We start from the raw sequence: 16,019 nt of genomic DNA on the forward strand, positions 1-16,019 counted from the left end.
GAGTCTTAGCAGTCTATAGTTTTATTTTAAACCTTCATTATTAGTCTGCTCACATTTGTCAATACTTGTTACCCTTCCTCACCTACTTTTTCTTTCTCATCCAGAAGCAGATATAATATGAAAAGGTAAGCATAAACATAATCCTATTCCATATTCTACCACTTTGAAGGACCAATTCCTTCTTTTGGTAATCTGAGTTCATTTTCATACATGAGAGGCTTTCCATCTCCTTCAGCAGATGCTTTCAGTTATTATAAAAGGCAAACAAAAATGGAATAAATTTGAGAAGAGCATGCAATTAATTTCTATGCCTCATTCCTTTTTATTCACTAAAACATCATGGTCCCTTTATATTACCTTGATAAAATAGCTACTGACCACAAATTTAAAATGGATCAGTTCATCTACTTCTTCCCAACTGAATTCTTCCTTGTAAGGCCCCCTAGTTTTTGGGAGACTTACAGAGGTATGTTTATGTGGGAGTGTCTTGGAATAATTTAGTTTCTATTTGTTTTTTCGTCCCATATTCCAATAGATATGTACATAGAATCATTGTAACACATTTATATGCCCCATTCTAAAGTTTCCATGTTAAGCATTCTATCACTTTTTCCTAGGGTCTACACCCAAATACCTTTGCAAGAATGTTTTCATAGATATGGAGAGAGAAATGGCAAATAAGGTAACTGTCCTACACAGCCAATGAAACCCTCTTGTGATTTTCTTTTATTCTTGCCCCCTGTCCCTGCCCCACTCCAACCACCCAGGAAAAAAGCAAAAACAATGAGAAGCAAACTTTGTCCAAGTAAGAATAAGACACATAGGTACATGGGAGTGGAGAATAAAAAAGATCAATAGATTTAATTTACAATTATTCTCTAGTCTGAATTCTTGCTTCTTTCCTTTTTTAAAAAAAATTACTTATTTCTCCAAATTATTCTCCCAATGGAGTCATAGAAATTGTAGAATGAATATATTCTTGAATCCTAAAATAATTTCTAATAATTATATATAATATGAATTATATTACATATAATTTTATGTATGGTCTCCCCCAGTTATAGTGTAAGCTCTTTGATAGCAGAGACTACCTTTTTATTTTCTTGATAAGTATATCACCAGTTTTGAAAACTGGTGCTTCATACATAGAAAGTGCATAATCATAATTTTCATAATTTTTATATATAGACATATGTATATATCTATATATATAAATATATACATATACAGATATAGATATAGATATAGATATAGATATAGATATAGATATAGATATAGATATATTTACACACACACAGAGCTACCATTAGAAATTTAGGAATAAGAAGCATAAATTGTCCCTGGGACAAGTGAAAAGAATTGAACATAACTTTGAGGGGAGGAGAGTAGAAAACACCAGCTTAAGGTTGCCATTGGGGTTGGATAACAGGAATGGATAGGGCAGGGTAGATGTTGACCTCATTCACCCTGGTATCCATAGCTTCTTATTTTGAACAGTTAGTGTTGCTAGTTAAACACTAAGCTCTATTGTTTATTTTTGTGTATTGGAGAACTCTAGTGTTCCAAGTATCTTCTAAATACAGTACCCTGGGGAAAAGTTCATTGCTCTGTAAATAGAGGTATGAATCTCCCATGCTCTCTGTGGACAAAATCTCCTTTCCAGTGTGTTTTCTTTAAGTCATCTAAGATAGTGTAAAAATATGATTTCTGTGATGAAAATTAACTGTGAATAAAATGATAGGATTAAATCATCTTTTTATTCCACAAACAGTTCTTGAGGGCTTACTCTGCTCAGGATCCTATAAGGATTTAGATTGATGAATTAGATAGGAGATCTTTGTCCACAAGGGACTTGTAGAAGAGAGAAAATATGACAAAAAAATACAAAAGAATTAAGAGTATGGAAACTTCATGCATCTGAAGATTAATATGTGAGGACCAGATTTAGCAAAGTCATTAAAGGCATAAGTATTTACTTGTTAATTATGTTTTGTGCCTAATAATCTTATAGCTATAGATTTTTAATGTTTACTACATAAAGAACTCTAACTGCTCAAAGCTATATAAACTACATAAAAAAGTGAAACCTATCTATGGGGAATTTTTTACCCACCACTCACATATACAAATAAGGATGTTTCAAGGAGAAAACCAATGCAGGTTTAAAAATCATTGAATTCTAGAATTGAAAGAGTTTAGAGTTTATCTAGCTCAGTCCTTTAATTTTACAGATGAGAAAGGTAAGGCTTAGAGAGGACAATGTTTAGGGTACCAGACTAGAGGTCAAGAAGACTTATCTTCCTATGTTCAAATCAGACATTTAAAAACTGTGTGAGTCACTTGACCCTGTTTACTTCAATCTCTCATCTGTAAAATAATCTGAGAAGGAAAATGGCAAACCATTCTGGTGCTTTTGCCAAGAAAACCCCTAATTAGGATCATGAAGAGTCAGAAATGACTAAAATACTGAACAGTGATAAAGAAAAGACACAAGGAATGTAGTCTGTGTGTGTGTGTGTATATATATATATATATATATATATATATATATATATATATGTACATATATATTTATATATATGGTTTTTTATCAACTTATTTTTAGTTTCAAAAAATTGTTTTCATGTTATTTGCTTGCTAGTGAATAGATTTGGAGTCAGCAAGACCTGGGTTTGAATCTAGCCTCTGATACTAGCTGGGTAATCATAAGCAAATCATTTAACCTTAGCCTCAATTTTTCTTCTATAAAATGGAGGTTATATTGACTATGCAGCTTGTTTTATGGGATTGCGAAACTTAGAAGAGAAAGTGTTTGCAAGTTTAGCCAGTTTTCCCAGCCTTTCTGTAAGTTTTTGAAAGCAGGGACTGTCTTTTTCCTCTTTTTGTATCTCTACTACTTGACATATGTTTATAGATTGGTTGATTATTATTAATTAGTTGAAAAGTAATTAAAAAATGACTGGTCATGACCAACTCTTTAAAATGGCCAGGATTTAAATCGAAATTCACAACTGAAATATTTTGAAAATCATTTCTCTCCATCCTGTTGATCTCTGAACAGTAGAAGAGTTTGAACATTTAAATTTCAGGTAACTTCCTCAAATTAAAAAAACTAATTTTGTTTCCCAGTTCCCCTTCTCCTTGAATAACTGTGTTCTTTCAGTTCATAAAGAGTATAAGTGACTTCTTATCCTCAAATCATCCCACCAGGATAAACATATACAATTTATGTTATATAAGATTTTAAAGTCTTAGACTAATATCTAGTTATCAGAGGTGATCTATTGACTGATGCAGGATTGTTCTGAGTTAATGCTAGTCACACAAATGGGTAACTAGGCTCAGTGAGAAGATAGGAGAAAGGAATAGTTCTCTTGGACATGTGAAAATTCCTCTCTTCTTGTAGGCTTATTCCATTCTCTACTAAGACTGGATAGTTAAGCGACTTTATTTTATTTTATTTTATTTTAATTTTATTTCTTTGAGTATTTGAGGGGGGAGGTAGTTGGGGAGTTAAGTGACTTGCCCTGAGTCACACTGCTAGTGTCAGTGTCTGAGACTGAATTTGAACACAAGTCCTTCTGATTCCAATTCCACACTCTGTGCCACTGTTTGACCTCACTGAAGCAGCTTCATTATACAGATATAGAGCCTTTCCTTGAACTTGGCCTTTTTGGTAACATATTAACTCTGCTTCCTTCCAGAGGAGTAAAGCAGCCTCAGCCCTCTCCAGGTGGCAGCTTCTGCCAGATGAAATATGGATCTACATCTTTTCCCTTCTGTCTCATAAGGAGCTCTCTTTGATTGCACAAGTTTGCCGCCGCTTTTGCCAGCTTGCAAGTGATGATAGCTTTTGTAAGTAGAATGAAACATAAACAACCCACATTCATATACATGTCCCATGATTTTTGTTTTAAACAAATATTGCATTGTTGGCAAGAGCACTGAGTTGAGAGTCAAAGGACTCAAGTTTGAAACCTAACTGCTTTTTGTGACCTTGGAAAGAACATTTAATTTTTAACAACTCTCATTTACCTAGCACTTTCTAAGGGCCAAGTATTTTGCTAAGGGTTTTGCAAATGTTATGCCATTTGATGCTCACAACCATCCTGTATAAAATGTGACATGATTCCTATTTTACAGTTAAGGAAACTGAGGCAGATAGAAGTGAAATTAATTGTCCAGGATCATGTAAATAGTAAATTTATGAGGTTGGAATTGAACTCAGATCCTCCTGACTCTAGGCTCAGTGCTATATCCACCCATTTCTAAAAATGATTCAATTTCATCCATAAAATGAGCAAATTGGATTAGATGATTTCTAATCCTTTTCACCTTTAAATCCAGGAGGGAATCTCAAAATCTCATGACTTCATTTGGCAGCTACCTTCATTCTTCTTAGTATGATTTGCTTGTTAATTAAATGAAACATTTTAGAATATTGATGTCATTTATCATTTGCATATCTTTTTATAGTTTACAAAGCACTTTCATATTCATCAGTTCATTTGATTCATTCATTCAATAAGTATTTATTAAGTACTGACTACATGCTAAGTACTTTAAAATATGATCTCATTTGATCTTCATAGCAACACTGTGAGGCTGGTGCTGTTATTATTCATATTTTAAAAATGTTGAAATTAAGACAAACATAAATTAAGGGACTTGTGCAGAGTCACACAGCTAGTATCTGAGATGGGATTTGACTCTGGGTGCCTTAGGCTTCTCAAAATAAATTATAAAAGAAAGAAAACTCCAACAAAAACTTGGGTCTGTTGTTCTGTGAATGGGTGGATAAGGCACTGCACAATAATAATTGGAGAAATCCAAGGTAAGGCATCTTGTAGAATGAGGTACTTAGGCTGAGCCTTGACCACATCTATAGATCAAATGAGGAATGAGAGCAGTCTTGCTTTAGAGGTTACTTTGTACAAAATGATGGAAGCAGGCGATGGGATGACTAGGGTTAACTTCACTAGACCACTTTAGCTCTAATACAAAGAGCATGAGGTAGAGTTGAAGTAGAGGAAAATATTAAGAGAAATATTATTTGTGCTCTCCTGGCACTCCCTAGGTGTTTGATTTCCATCTGATTGTTATCTAGCACCTTAACCCCTTCTGAGATGTAAATCCACTAAGATAATAGGAATAACCTCAACTCCTCTGTTCAACTCCCTGATCCTTCTCCTAGCATATACCACATGCCCTGCTCCCTTCACCAAGGTGTATGTCTGACCCCTGTCACGTTCAGGTGTTAGCCACTCCTTAGCAGCATCCTAGCATCGCCCTTACTTCTCGCCCCAAATCCTCCCCAAAACAGACAACATGCTAGGCTCTCTTTAAAAGGCTTTACCTTTCTCTCTGCTATGCTGCTGTTATCAGCCCAGTTACAAGTATGAACTTTTCTTAACTTTGCCAACTTTCTTAAGGAACTCACTTTCTTTACCTTGTTACTTTCTTAACAAACTCTTTTGTTACTTATTATCTTAAATATTTGTCATAAAATGTGAATAAAACTGTATACTCTTTCTCTTCTGGGTCAAAGAACTATGTGAATTTTTTATGAATTGACAAGCCCTAGCAGTCTTTTTTTTTTTAGGTTTTTTTTTTTTTTTTCCGCAAGGCAATGGGGTTAAGTGGCTTGCCCAAGGCCACACGGCTAGGTAATTATTAAGCATCTGAGGTCAGATTTGAACTCAGTTTGTCCTGACTCCAGGGCTGGTGCTCTATCCACTGCACCACCTAGCTGCCTCCCTAGCAGTCTTTTACAAGCCCCAGCAATGCCAATGTCCAGGTGCCATCAGAGCAATCTGAAGTTGGTCTAGAAAAATTGGAGGACACCACGGGTTGCCTAGCCACTGTGTTTGTACTTTCTCCTAGTAGGCAATAAGGAAATGCATAATAGTGTTTTTTTTTTCAATTACTTGTAGAGATAATTTTCAACGTTTCCCTCCTTTCCCTCTCCCTTCCCCAAGACTGCAAGCGATCTGATATATGTTATACATGCACAATCATGTTAAACATATTTCCATATTATTCATGTTGGAAAGTAGAATTAGAACAAAAGGGAAAAGCCATGAGAAAGAAAAAAAGAAAAGACTATTAAAAAAAGTGAAAATCGTATACTTTAATCTATGTTCAGACTCCATAGTTTTTTCTTTGGATTTGGATGGCATTTTCATCACAAATCTTTTAGAATTGTCTTTGCTCACTCTATTGTTGAGAAGAGCTAAGTCTATCATAATTGATCATTATACAATATTGCTGTTACTTTGTGCAATGTTCTCCTGGTTCTGCTCACTTCACAGCATTAATGCCTGTAGATATTTTCAGTTGTTTCTGAAATTCACCTGCTCATAATTTTTTATGGTTTAAGTATAACAATAGTATTCTATCACATTAATATACTACAACTTTTTCAGTCATTCTTCAGTTGAAGGGCATTCCCTCAATTTCCATTTCTTTGTCACCACAAAAACAGCTGACATAAATATTTTTGTATGTGTGATTGGTAATATTGTCTTAAGAATAATTTTTGAGTGACTAAGTAATTTTGATTATTATAAATGCCCAAATTAAATCTTAAGGCATGAAGGAAGACACTATCTGCAACTAGAGAAAGAATTCATAAATATAAGTATGTATGGAATGATTTTGCACCATACACACACACACACACACACACACACACACACACATTTGTGTGTAATAGTAGTCATATTTAGGGTAGGGGAGGGGGGGAAAGGGGAAAAGAAAGTTGCACAATAACTTTATTATATATTTAAAAAGAATAACATGTTAAACATAATAGATCTGTAGTTTCATTGTAAATCATCTTTTTTGCTCTACTATCTTATTGCTTGCTTTATTTCATAAATTAAAAATAAAACAAAAATTAAGGAATTATGGAAGCTTTTAATCAGAGGGTTATTATCTGGCTTGAACTTTAGGAATATCAATTTGGTAAATGTAAGGAGTTTGATTTAGTGACAAGATATCTTGGACACAGGAAGAGTGATTAAAGTCCTTTGAAAGGGTCTAAATGAAAGATGATGAGGAACTACTAGAAGAAAGAGAATAAGATTTTATAAAGCACCTACTATGCACCAGACATTGTATTAAACACTTTACAAATATTATCTTGTTTGATTTGCATTAGAACTCTACAAAGTAAGTATTATTATCTCCATTTTATAGATGAGGAATCTGAGGCAAACAGAGTCTTGACATAAAGCTAGTAAATGTTTGTTACTTGGATAATAATTGTGTGAGTAGAGAAAAGGACAACTGTATTTTTTTTAAATAAATTAGTCAGATACATTTATCCCCATTTTCAAGAAGTAAACTGAGGTTCAGGAAGCTGTTGGTCCCACTCTCCCACATTGCCTCTTTGGAAGGTACTGATTCTTTGAAGGTACTCTATGTTTAACTCTTGCCATTAATATTCAGTGCTGCTGAAATAATACAGGAGGGAGGGAAGATGTATGTCCAAGTGTCCAAGAAGACTTCTAGTGGAGGGTCCTGGGAGAACAAAGCTCAGTAAAAGATTGAATACTAATTATGTTCAGGAGTAACTCTGTTCTCTGCGGAAATGATTGGGCTCCTCCAAAGGCAAGGATAAAGCAGTAATGGTCCAAATTCAAACATGGACATGCTCATATTGTAGACAAGAAATTTTGCTGGAGATAGCTAGGAAATCACAGGATTCCTAGTGATTAGAAATTGCTTAGTATTGTATAATAATACTTAATATTAATTATCTGAATGAACCTTCAGTGGAAGTCAGTATTGGGGTAACTTTCAACATTCAGTCTTGTTGACTCTTGAGTATACTGAATTAATTGTTGCTCTGTGAGGGTGATTTTAGTGATTTTTAGTCTTCTGGGGCAAGAGGAATTCTTCCCTTAAAACTTTGTGATGGCTACTTACCCTGAAAATGGAAATTGTCCTAGGAAAATGATGGCAAATCTGTTGGCATCCCTAGCAGTGCTCACCTTTCACTCCCTCCTTTCTCCTTTCTTCTTTCCTCTCCTTCCTCTTCCTTTTTTCTCCCTCTGTCTCATGCACATTTTTATTAATCTCTTAGCAATGTCTCATTAAAACAAAAATTTTCCTACAGTGAAAAAATGGCAAAAGGAAAAGCTCCTAATTATTTGTGGATCCTTGTAATGGGAGGTCACTATATAGCTCTGATGCTACATGGTACTGTGAGCTTCACTGGGAGAATGAGCGCTAGATCAGTGTTGGCCTGGTTAGGAAACAAAGAGAATTCCACTGCTCTGTAGTGAGAGGGTAATTATGTCTGGAGACCTTTCTTGCACAACTGATTGCTTAGGCAACCCTTGTAATTACAACAGTTGGAAGCTTCATATGCATTAGAATGAGAGCAATTTTTAAAAGAAAATTGGGAATGAATCATACATTAGTTAGCTTTGGGAGTACCAATTATTAGCACTTGTATATGGTACCTTGTCAGTGGATTCTGGGTGCTAATGAGTCTGGGTTTAAATTCCTGCTCTGATGTTTTCTATCTCTGTGATCTTGAGCAAGGCATTTAACCTACCTGTTTCTCAGTTTCCTTATCTGTAAAATGAGAATATTTGACCTCTGATGTCCTTTCAGTCTCTAGGGAAATATTCTTTTTTTAAAAAATTCTTTTTTAAATAAAGATTTTATTTATTTTTCCAACTACATGCTATGGTGGTTTTTAGCCAATCTTTTTTGCAAGGTTTTTAGTTTTACAGTTTTTCTCCCTCCCACTGCTCCTGACAGAAAGTAATCTGATATAGACCTTACATTTGTAACCATGATAAACATGGATCGATATTGAACATGTTGAGAGAGAAGAATCAGATCCTAACTGAAGAAAACATTAGAGAAAACAAAATGGCATAATACATAAGATCACTGTTAAAAATTGAAGATAATAAACTTTGATCTTTATTTAAACTCTACAGTTCCTTCTTTGGATACAGATGGTATTTTCCATCACAGATCTCTTAAAATTGTCATTGATTATTATATAGCTGAAGTGAATAAGTCCATAGTGATTGATTATCAGCTCATGTTGTTGTTAATGTGTATAATGATCTTCTGGGTCTGCTCATTTCACTTAGCAACAATTCATGCAAGTCTTTCCAGGCTTTTCTGAAATCCTGTCCCTCAAGATTTCTCATAGGACAATACATATTCCACAATTTGTTCAATAATTCCCCAATTGATGGACATCCCATCTGTTTACAATTCTTTGTCACCACAAAAAAGAGCTGCTATTAATATTTTTGCACATGTGGTATTTTTACTCTTTTTTATGATCTTCTCAGGATATATAGACCTAGTAGTGGTATTGCTGCATCAAAGTGTATGTACAGTTTTATTGAAGTTTGGGTATAATTCCAAATTGCTCTCAAGAAAGGTTGGATCAGTTCACAATTCCACCAATGATGCATTAATGTTTTGTCATATCCCCTCTAACATCAATCATTATCTTTTCTAATCATATTAGGCAATCTGAGAGGTGTGAGGTGGTACCTCAGAGATATTTTAATTTGCATTTCAGTTGCAAGGGTTTATGGAAAATTATGTCAAAATTTCATTGCCTGGAGAAGTTCATCAGTATTGTACATCAGTTTCATGATGGTGTGCATACCCAGGTTCTGCATAGTGGATGATGCTCTTGGGATTTCCCAGTCACCAATGGAGTAAAATAAGGATGTGTCCTTGCTCCCATACTTTTTAGCATGATTTTTTCAGCCATGTTATCAAATGCCTTCACTGGGGATGAACATGGCCTCAAGGTCAGCTTCCTCACTGAGGGCAAATTCTTCAACTTGAAAAGGCTTCAAGCCAAGACCAAAGTGAAGGGAGTGTTGGTGCATGATCTTCTGTTTGCAGATGACTGTGATCTCAATGCATCCTTTGAAGCTAAAATACAACAAACTATGGATCGATTCTCTGCTGCTTGTGCTAATTTTTATTTAACAATTAGCACCAAGAAAACTCAGGTGCTCCATCAGCCAGCATCACACCATCCATATGTGGAACCACTGATTACAGCAAATGGAGAAATTTTGAGTATTGTGAACAAGTTCATTTACCTTGACAGTGTCCTTTCCAAGGAGGTACACATTGACAATGAGATTGACACTCTCATTGCCAGAGCTAGTTCAGTATTTGGGAGACTCCAAAAGAAAGTATGGGAGAGAAGAGGTATTAGACTGACTACCACACTGAAGGTCTTCAGAGCCATTGTACTGACAATATGCCTATGAAACCTAGACAGGCTACCAGTGCCATATCAGGAAATTGAGTTGCTTCCATTTAAATTGTCTTAGGAAGTTTCTAAAGATTACCTGTCAAGAGAAGATACCAGACACTGAGGTCCTTTCTTATCTAAACTGCCTAGCATTCCAACATTACTACAGAGAGTGCAACTATGATGAACTGGACATGTTGCTAGAATGCCAGACATATGCTTGCCAAAAAAAAAAACCCAAAAACATTTTATGTAGAACTCACACAGGGCAAGTTCTCCTAAGGGCGTCAGAAGAAGCAATACTGTGTGCCCTGAAGGTCTCTTTTAAGAACTTTAGAATTGATTTACAGCATGGGAGACACTGGCACTGGACTGCCCAGTATGGCATGCCCTCATCAGAGAGGGTGCTATGCTCTATGAGAAGGGCAGAATTGAAACAGATCAAAGGAAATGCGACACCTGTAAGTTTAGAGTACCCATCCCAGTTCACAATGAACTATTTGTGCTCAATCTACTGCACATTCCGAGCTCATCTGATCAGCCACAGTGGGACACAGTGCAATTTGTCTCAAAAGTAGTGATGTCATTTTGGTCTTCTTCAATAATGAAGGACAAGAACCAGTTTGCATTTCTCTAATCAATAATGATTTAGGGCCATTTTTCATATGATTACAGTTAGCTTTGATTTCTTTGTCTGAGAATTGCCTTTCCATATCCTTTTATTGGGGAATGACTTTTTTTTAAAATAAATCTGACTGGGTTCTCTATATATTTTAGAAATGAGTTCTAGGTAAATATTCTTGTGATACTATGAAACTGCACATGGAAGAAATCTTGTGAGCAAAGGTAAGCAAGTAGAAAGAAGAACTTCCAAGGCTTCTGAGTCTGTGTTAAAGTGCCAGGAATCACTGGCTTAGAGTTGGGATGACTTGGGTTCCAGTCTTTCATCTGACATTTGTTATTTGTCCTTAATTCTGGGGAGAGAACCAATGACATTAGGAGGGTGATATCCTGACCTTCAAGTGAATTAGATTTAAGTGAGACAGGGTTGTATAAAGTTATCAGCCCCACTCTCTCCTCAAGTCATTGAAATCCAGTGGCAGACATAGGTCAGGATGACTGGTGATGGCCTCAGATGCAATGGGAGACCTTGACCTTTTTAAGCAAAGGTCTTTCCCAGGTGAGGGAGCACCCATTGAGTAATTAAAGGCTGGATAAGAATTGAGGCAAAAAGATGCCTTAGTTTGCCTTCACAAAAGAATCAGTCTGGGAGGGGAAGATTCCAGGAGTTTCTGGCCAAAACAGAAACAATTGCTATTTACATTAATCTAAGTCATCAAAACGCAAACAGTGAGCAAGTGAGGTTTGGATTGGGACCTGGGAGAACTAGACCAGTCAGTCAAAGCCAGAGTCTTTTAAGTTTAAAGGCATAGTCAAGTAAGTCCATTTAAATCCCAATGAATTTTATCAAATCCTGGTTTTCCAGAACTCTATTTCAAGAAATCATAAATTAAAACTACCAGAGAAAGAGTTAATTTGTCCCAGTTCTCAGGAAAAAAAGAGATGGGGAAGAAAAAATGTAGCCCCCAAACTCCAAGATACTTTGTGAAATATGTGATCAAAATTTTTATCGCTTTGGACAAAGCATCCATATGTAAGAGTATGACCCCCCCCCCCCCCCCCACGTTGACAGAAGGTGAGGGGAAGGAAGAAGAGCAGGAGAAGGAGAAGGAGGAACATCTAACATTTGTTCTCATGAGAAAGTGATCGAAAATTTCCCAATCTTCAGTTTCCTTACTATAAAATGAGAGTACTGATACCTGTAGACAGACCCTATTGTACAATAGTTTTTCTAAGGAACAAATGGTATAGTCTATGTAAAATAGGGCTAAGGACTAGTATTTGAATTTCATTGACTTAGGAAACCCTATACAAAAGCAATTTAGCATCTCTTTAATGTATAGTCTTATAGAGTTGTCTATGGCCTTGAGAGTTCAATTGCAGCCCAGGGCTGCACATACAATTGTGACCCAGGCAGGTCTTGAATTTAGATATTCTTGATCCTGAGGCCAGCTTCCAATCCACCATGCCTCATGTAAAGTATTATAAGTACATTTTATTGTTGTTATTTTTATTATTATAAGATTTTAAGGTGGTATTGATCTTAAGGACAATTTAGGGGAGCTCATTCATTTTATAGATGAGGAAGCTAAAACCCAGATAGGTGAAGTGAGTTGATGATGGCCATTAGGTATTAGAGAATAAAGCTAATCTACCGTGGTGGAGAGGAAGAGATTATTTCCTCACTTTGGATGCTTCAGATAAGGAGTCTGAGTCTGAGGAAGTATAATGACTTGACCTAAGTCATACAGGTATTAATCATCAGAAGAAGTGTTTAACCCTTCCCCTCAAAAGAAAAAGGATAGTATGATTTAGGAGAAAAGAAGATGTTGTTATCTACCAGTTCAGTGAAAATCTGTCCTGTGGGGTAAGGACCCTCTAGCTTTTGACCTATGATCTCAAAAGGTAGGATTTCTGCTTTTGTTTTTTAAGTTATAGATTTTTATTTTAAATTTCAAAGAAGTCATTCCATTCAGTCGTAACAGACTGACAAAGACTTTTTTAAGTTTTCTTTTGATAACATGATTAGGAAGAATATGCTTTTTCTTTTGGGTTGAAGTAATATTTTCTTGAACTTGCTCATTTATCATTTTTCCTTTTGACCAATCTGTTTAAAACTGTACCAGAACAGGCTTTGTGATGGGTCAGGAGAGACTGTGACAAAAATGTTTACTAAAAGAGATTGGTCCAGCATGTACACTTGCAAAAGACAGACCAATCCTATAGATGAGATTTAATGGATTTTAGCTTCAATGTCCTTATTCTATTTTCTGAGGACACAGTGCAGAAAACTGACTGAGCTACCTCTACTTCTTAAATACTAGAAACAATTAACTTCTTCACAATCAAATGGATAATTCTCCTTTCTGAAATGGCCTCCCAAGGTCTAGATCAATGATTCCTGTTTATATTATTTCCAGTTAATTGATCGGATCATAGGGTCCCAGACTGGAAAGAAACTCAGAGGCAAGCTATTTTAAATCCTTTCATTTTAAAGATGAGGAGTCTGAGTCTGAAGGAGTGTAAATGACTTGACCAAAGTCACACAGGTATCAATCATCAGAGATAGTGTTAGCCTGACTTAAGTCAGTGTTCTTGGTAGGTGATAGGAGAATCTGATTTTAAATCCTGCCTCAGATACTTATCCTGGGCAAATTACTTCATCTATTTGCCTTAGTTTCCTCATCAGCAAAATGAGGACAATAATAAGGCACATCTTTCAGCATTGTGAAAATCAAATGAGATAATTTTATAAAGTGTCCAATCCAGCATCTGGCATGTAAAAAGCACCACATAAAGGTTAACTATCATCATCATCATCATCATCGTCATCATCATTATCATCTACTTTCAAGTTGATATTTCTATCAAGGGATATAATGAAGATCTATTTTAAAAAAAGAAACAAAACAATGAAATTTAATATGCTTCAATTTTTACAAATAGGCAGGTTCTAATAAAACATTACTTGGGGACTGCAGGTGCCTCAACTTTAAAAATCCCTGCTCCCCAAGCTTGGCTAGAACCTTGCCTCAAGGAAAAATCTGTTATTTTGCTCCTTACCTGTGCGTTCCATTTTCATCATTTCTTGTCTACTCTAATTTCCCTTCTGTTGCTCCATGAAGAAAGCTTAGTGGGCTTAGAAGCTCTCCCAGAAGGAAAGTTCCCTTCTCTTCCCAGCCTCGTGTTCTGTTCTCTAATTACTTGCACTCCATTTTAAGATTTAAGATACTCCATTTTAAAATCCCCTTGAGAGGTATAGTTTTAATTTCCTTGGTGATTTACTTTAAAAAACAAATGAGGATATTTAGTCCCCAGGTTAAAAAAGAAAAAAAAAAAGAAACTCACTGGCTTTATTAGATGGTACACATACCCCAAATACTTAGAATTTTTTAAATGATTGTAATTATACCATGAATAATGAATGCTTTCAAGTATGATAATAAGCCTTATAATAGCGATGATTTAAACTGAAAGCAAGCTACCTGGTTATAGGTAGGGAAAAAGCTTCCTAAAATAATTTCAATTTTCTTGATTAAAAAGCATATCAATTTAAATTTTCAGATTTTCTCAAATCCTTATTTGTCCAAGTAATAGAGCACCTTAATAGGAGGAAGAATTTAAAAAAGAAACAAGGTATGTCTCTATAAAGGCAGCATTATTTCTCAGTGTATTTACCTGGGAAAGATCAATTTTTCAAAGGTGGTTATAGAACAGTGGATAGAAATAGGATGATCTGAGTTCAGATTCTGTTTCAGATACTTTGCTTACTGTGTGACCCTGGGCAAATCATTAAACTTCCCTGTGCTTTACTTTCCTCATTTCTAAAATGATCCTAGGAATTATTGTTTTTATTTTGCTCAAATCTACTCCTTTACTTCCAGGTCATGTAATGTACAAACTGTACACTGTATTTGCAGCTGGGTGGCACAGTGGAAGGAGCACCACATCTGGAATAGGAAAACTCATCTTCCTGAGTTCAAATCTAGTCTTAGAGACACTAGTTATGTGACCCTGGGCAAGTCACTTAACTCTGTTTACCTCAATTTCCTCTTCTGAAAAATGATCTGGAGAAGGAAAATGGTAAACCACTCTAGTCAGACACTACTGAAATGACTGAACACCACATGATAACGTAAGAGCTAGACAATACAAAGATAGAACATTAGATATGTGTTCAGGAAGACCAGAGTTCACATCCTGTCCCAATTACTTACTAGAAAATCATTTAACCTTATTCAGCCTCAGTTTCCTCACATATAAAATACTTGCACCTAGTACATAGGGTTTTGAGGTTTTGAGATTATATATGTAAAGCTCTTTGCAAACCTTAAAGCACTATGCAAATATTAACCATTAAAATATTTATTTCCTTTTAAAACTGCAGTATTATTATCATTAGTAGAAATGAATATATAATGACCAATCATTATTATAAATGATGATTATTTAATAATGCATTGGGGAGAAGCACACTGGTCTGAAAAGGAGGGAAGCACTGTGTTTGAAGTTATAGGACCTGTATCTGACTCTTGCTTCTGGTACATATTGCTTTTATGACCTTGAACTCTCTGAAATACAGATGTGGAGATTTTATTGCATGACCTCTAAGGTGTTTGATTTTGAGAATCATGATAGCTGAGTTTTTATAACCTTTATAAGATGTGATGCACTTTTTTTTTCATTTGCTACAACAAATCTGGGGCAGATATATTTTTTAATTCCCATTACCTTACTTTTCCTAAGAGTCATCCTTCTAAAATTATATGTGTATTAAACTTTTATAATGTGAATTTTATAATCTTGCTTATGTTTTTAAAAAGAGTGATTTATTGGTTGTGGTTGATCAGTAGTTGATTGTTGGAGTGGAGTTTGGGGTAACCAGTTCTTGTGAATGAAACAAGAATTGTGGGTTAAGAAGAATATTTTTAAGGCTGTTGTCATGTCAGCAAACCAAATTGAAGTTCCTTTGCTGATCTCTGTCGACTCGAGCTTCTAGCACATTCTCACAGGTGAAACCCAAAGCTAATAATTAACACCCTGTGCTAACAAAGGTGAGGGCCTCTAAGCAGCAGATGGCTGTATTAAGGTGATGCTGTACAAATGTTTTAGATGCCAAGTATATTGTTCCTTTGAGTCA

The 16,019-nt window shown here is 35.5% G+C and overlaps 1 protein-coding gene across 1 annotated transcript in view; it reads left to right on the plus strand.

The window, feature by feature from the left end:
* The first annotated feature begins 283 nt into the window (after positions 1-283).
* The window catches only part of LOC141495400 (F-box and leucine-rich repeat protein 13-like), a 149,749-nt gene continuing 134,013 nt past the window's right edge, over positions 284-16,019 (plus strand). Inside the window, exons 1-2 of the mRNA XM_074196673.1 lie at positions 284-682; positions 3,705-3,855. Coding sequence (XP_074052774.1) covers positions 659-682; positions 3,705-3,855 — 175 coding nt within the window. The 5' untranslated portion in view covers positions 284-658. The remainder of the gene's footprint in view (positions 683-3,704; positions 3,856-16,019) is intronic.

The sequence above is a fragment of the Macrotis lagotis genome, chromosome 8 (genome assembly GCF_037893015.1).
Source record: "Macrotis lagotis isolate mMagLag1 chromosome 8, bilby.v1.9.chrom.fasta, whole genome shotgun sequence".
Classification (NCBI taxonomy): domain Eukaryota; kingdom Metazoa; phylum Chordata; class Mammalia; order Peramelemorphia; family Peramelidae; genus Macrotis; species Macrotis lagotis.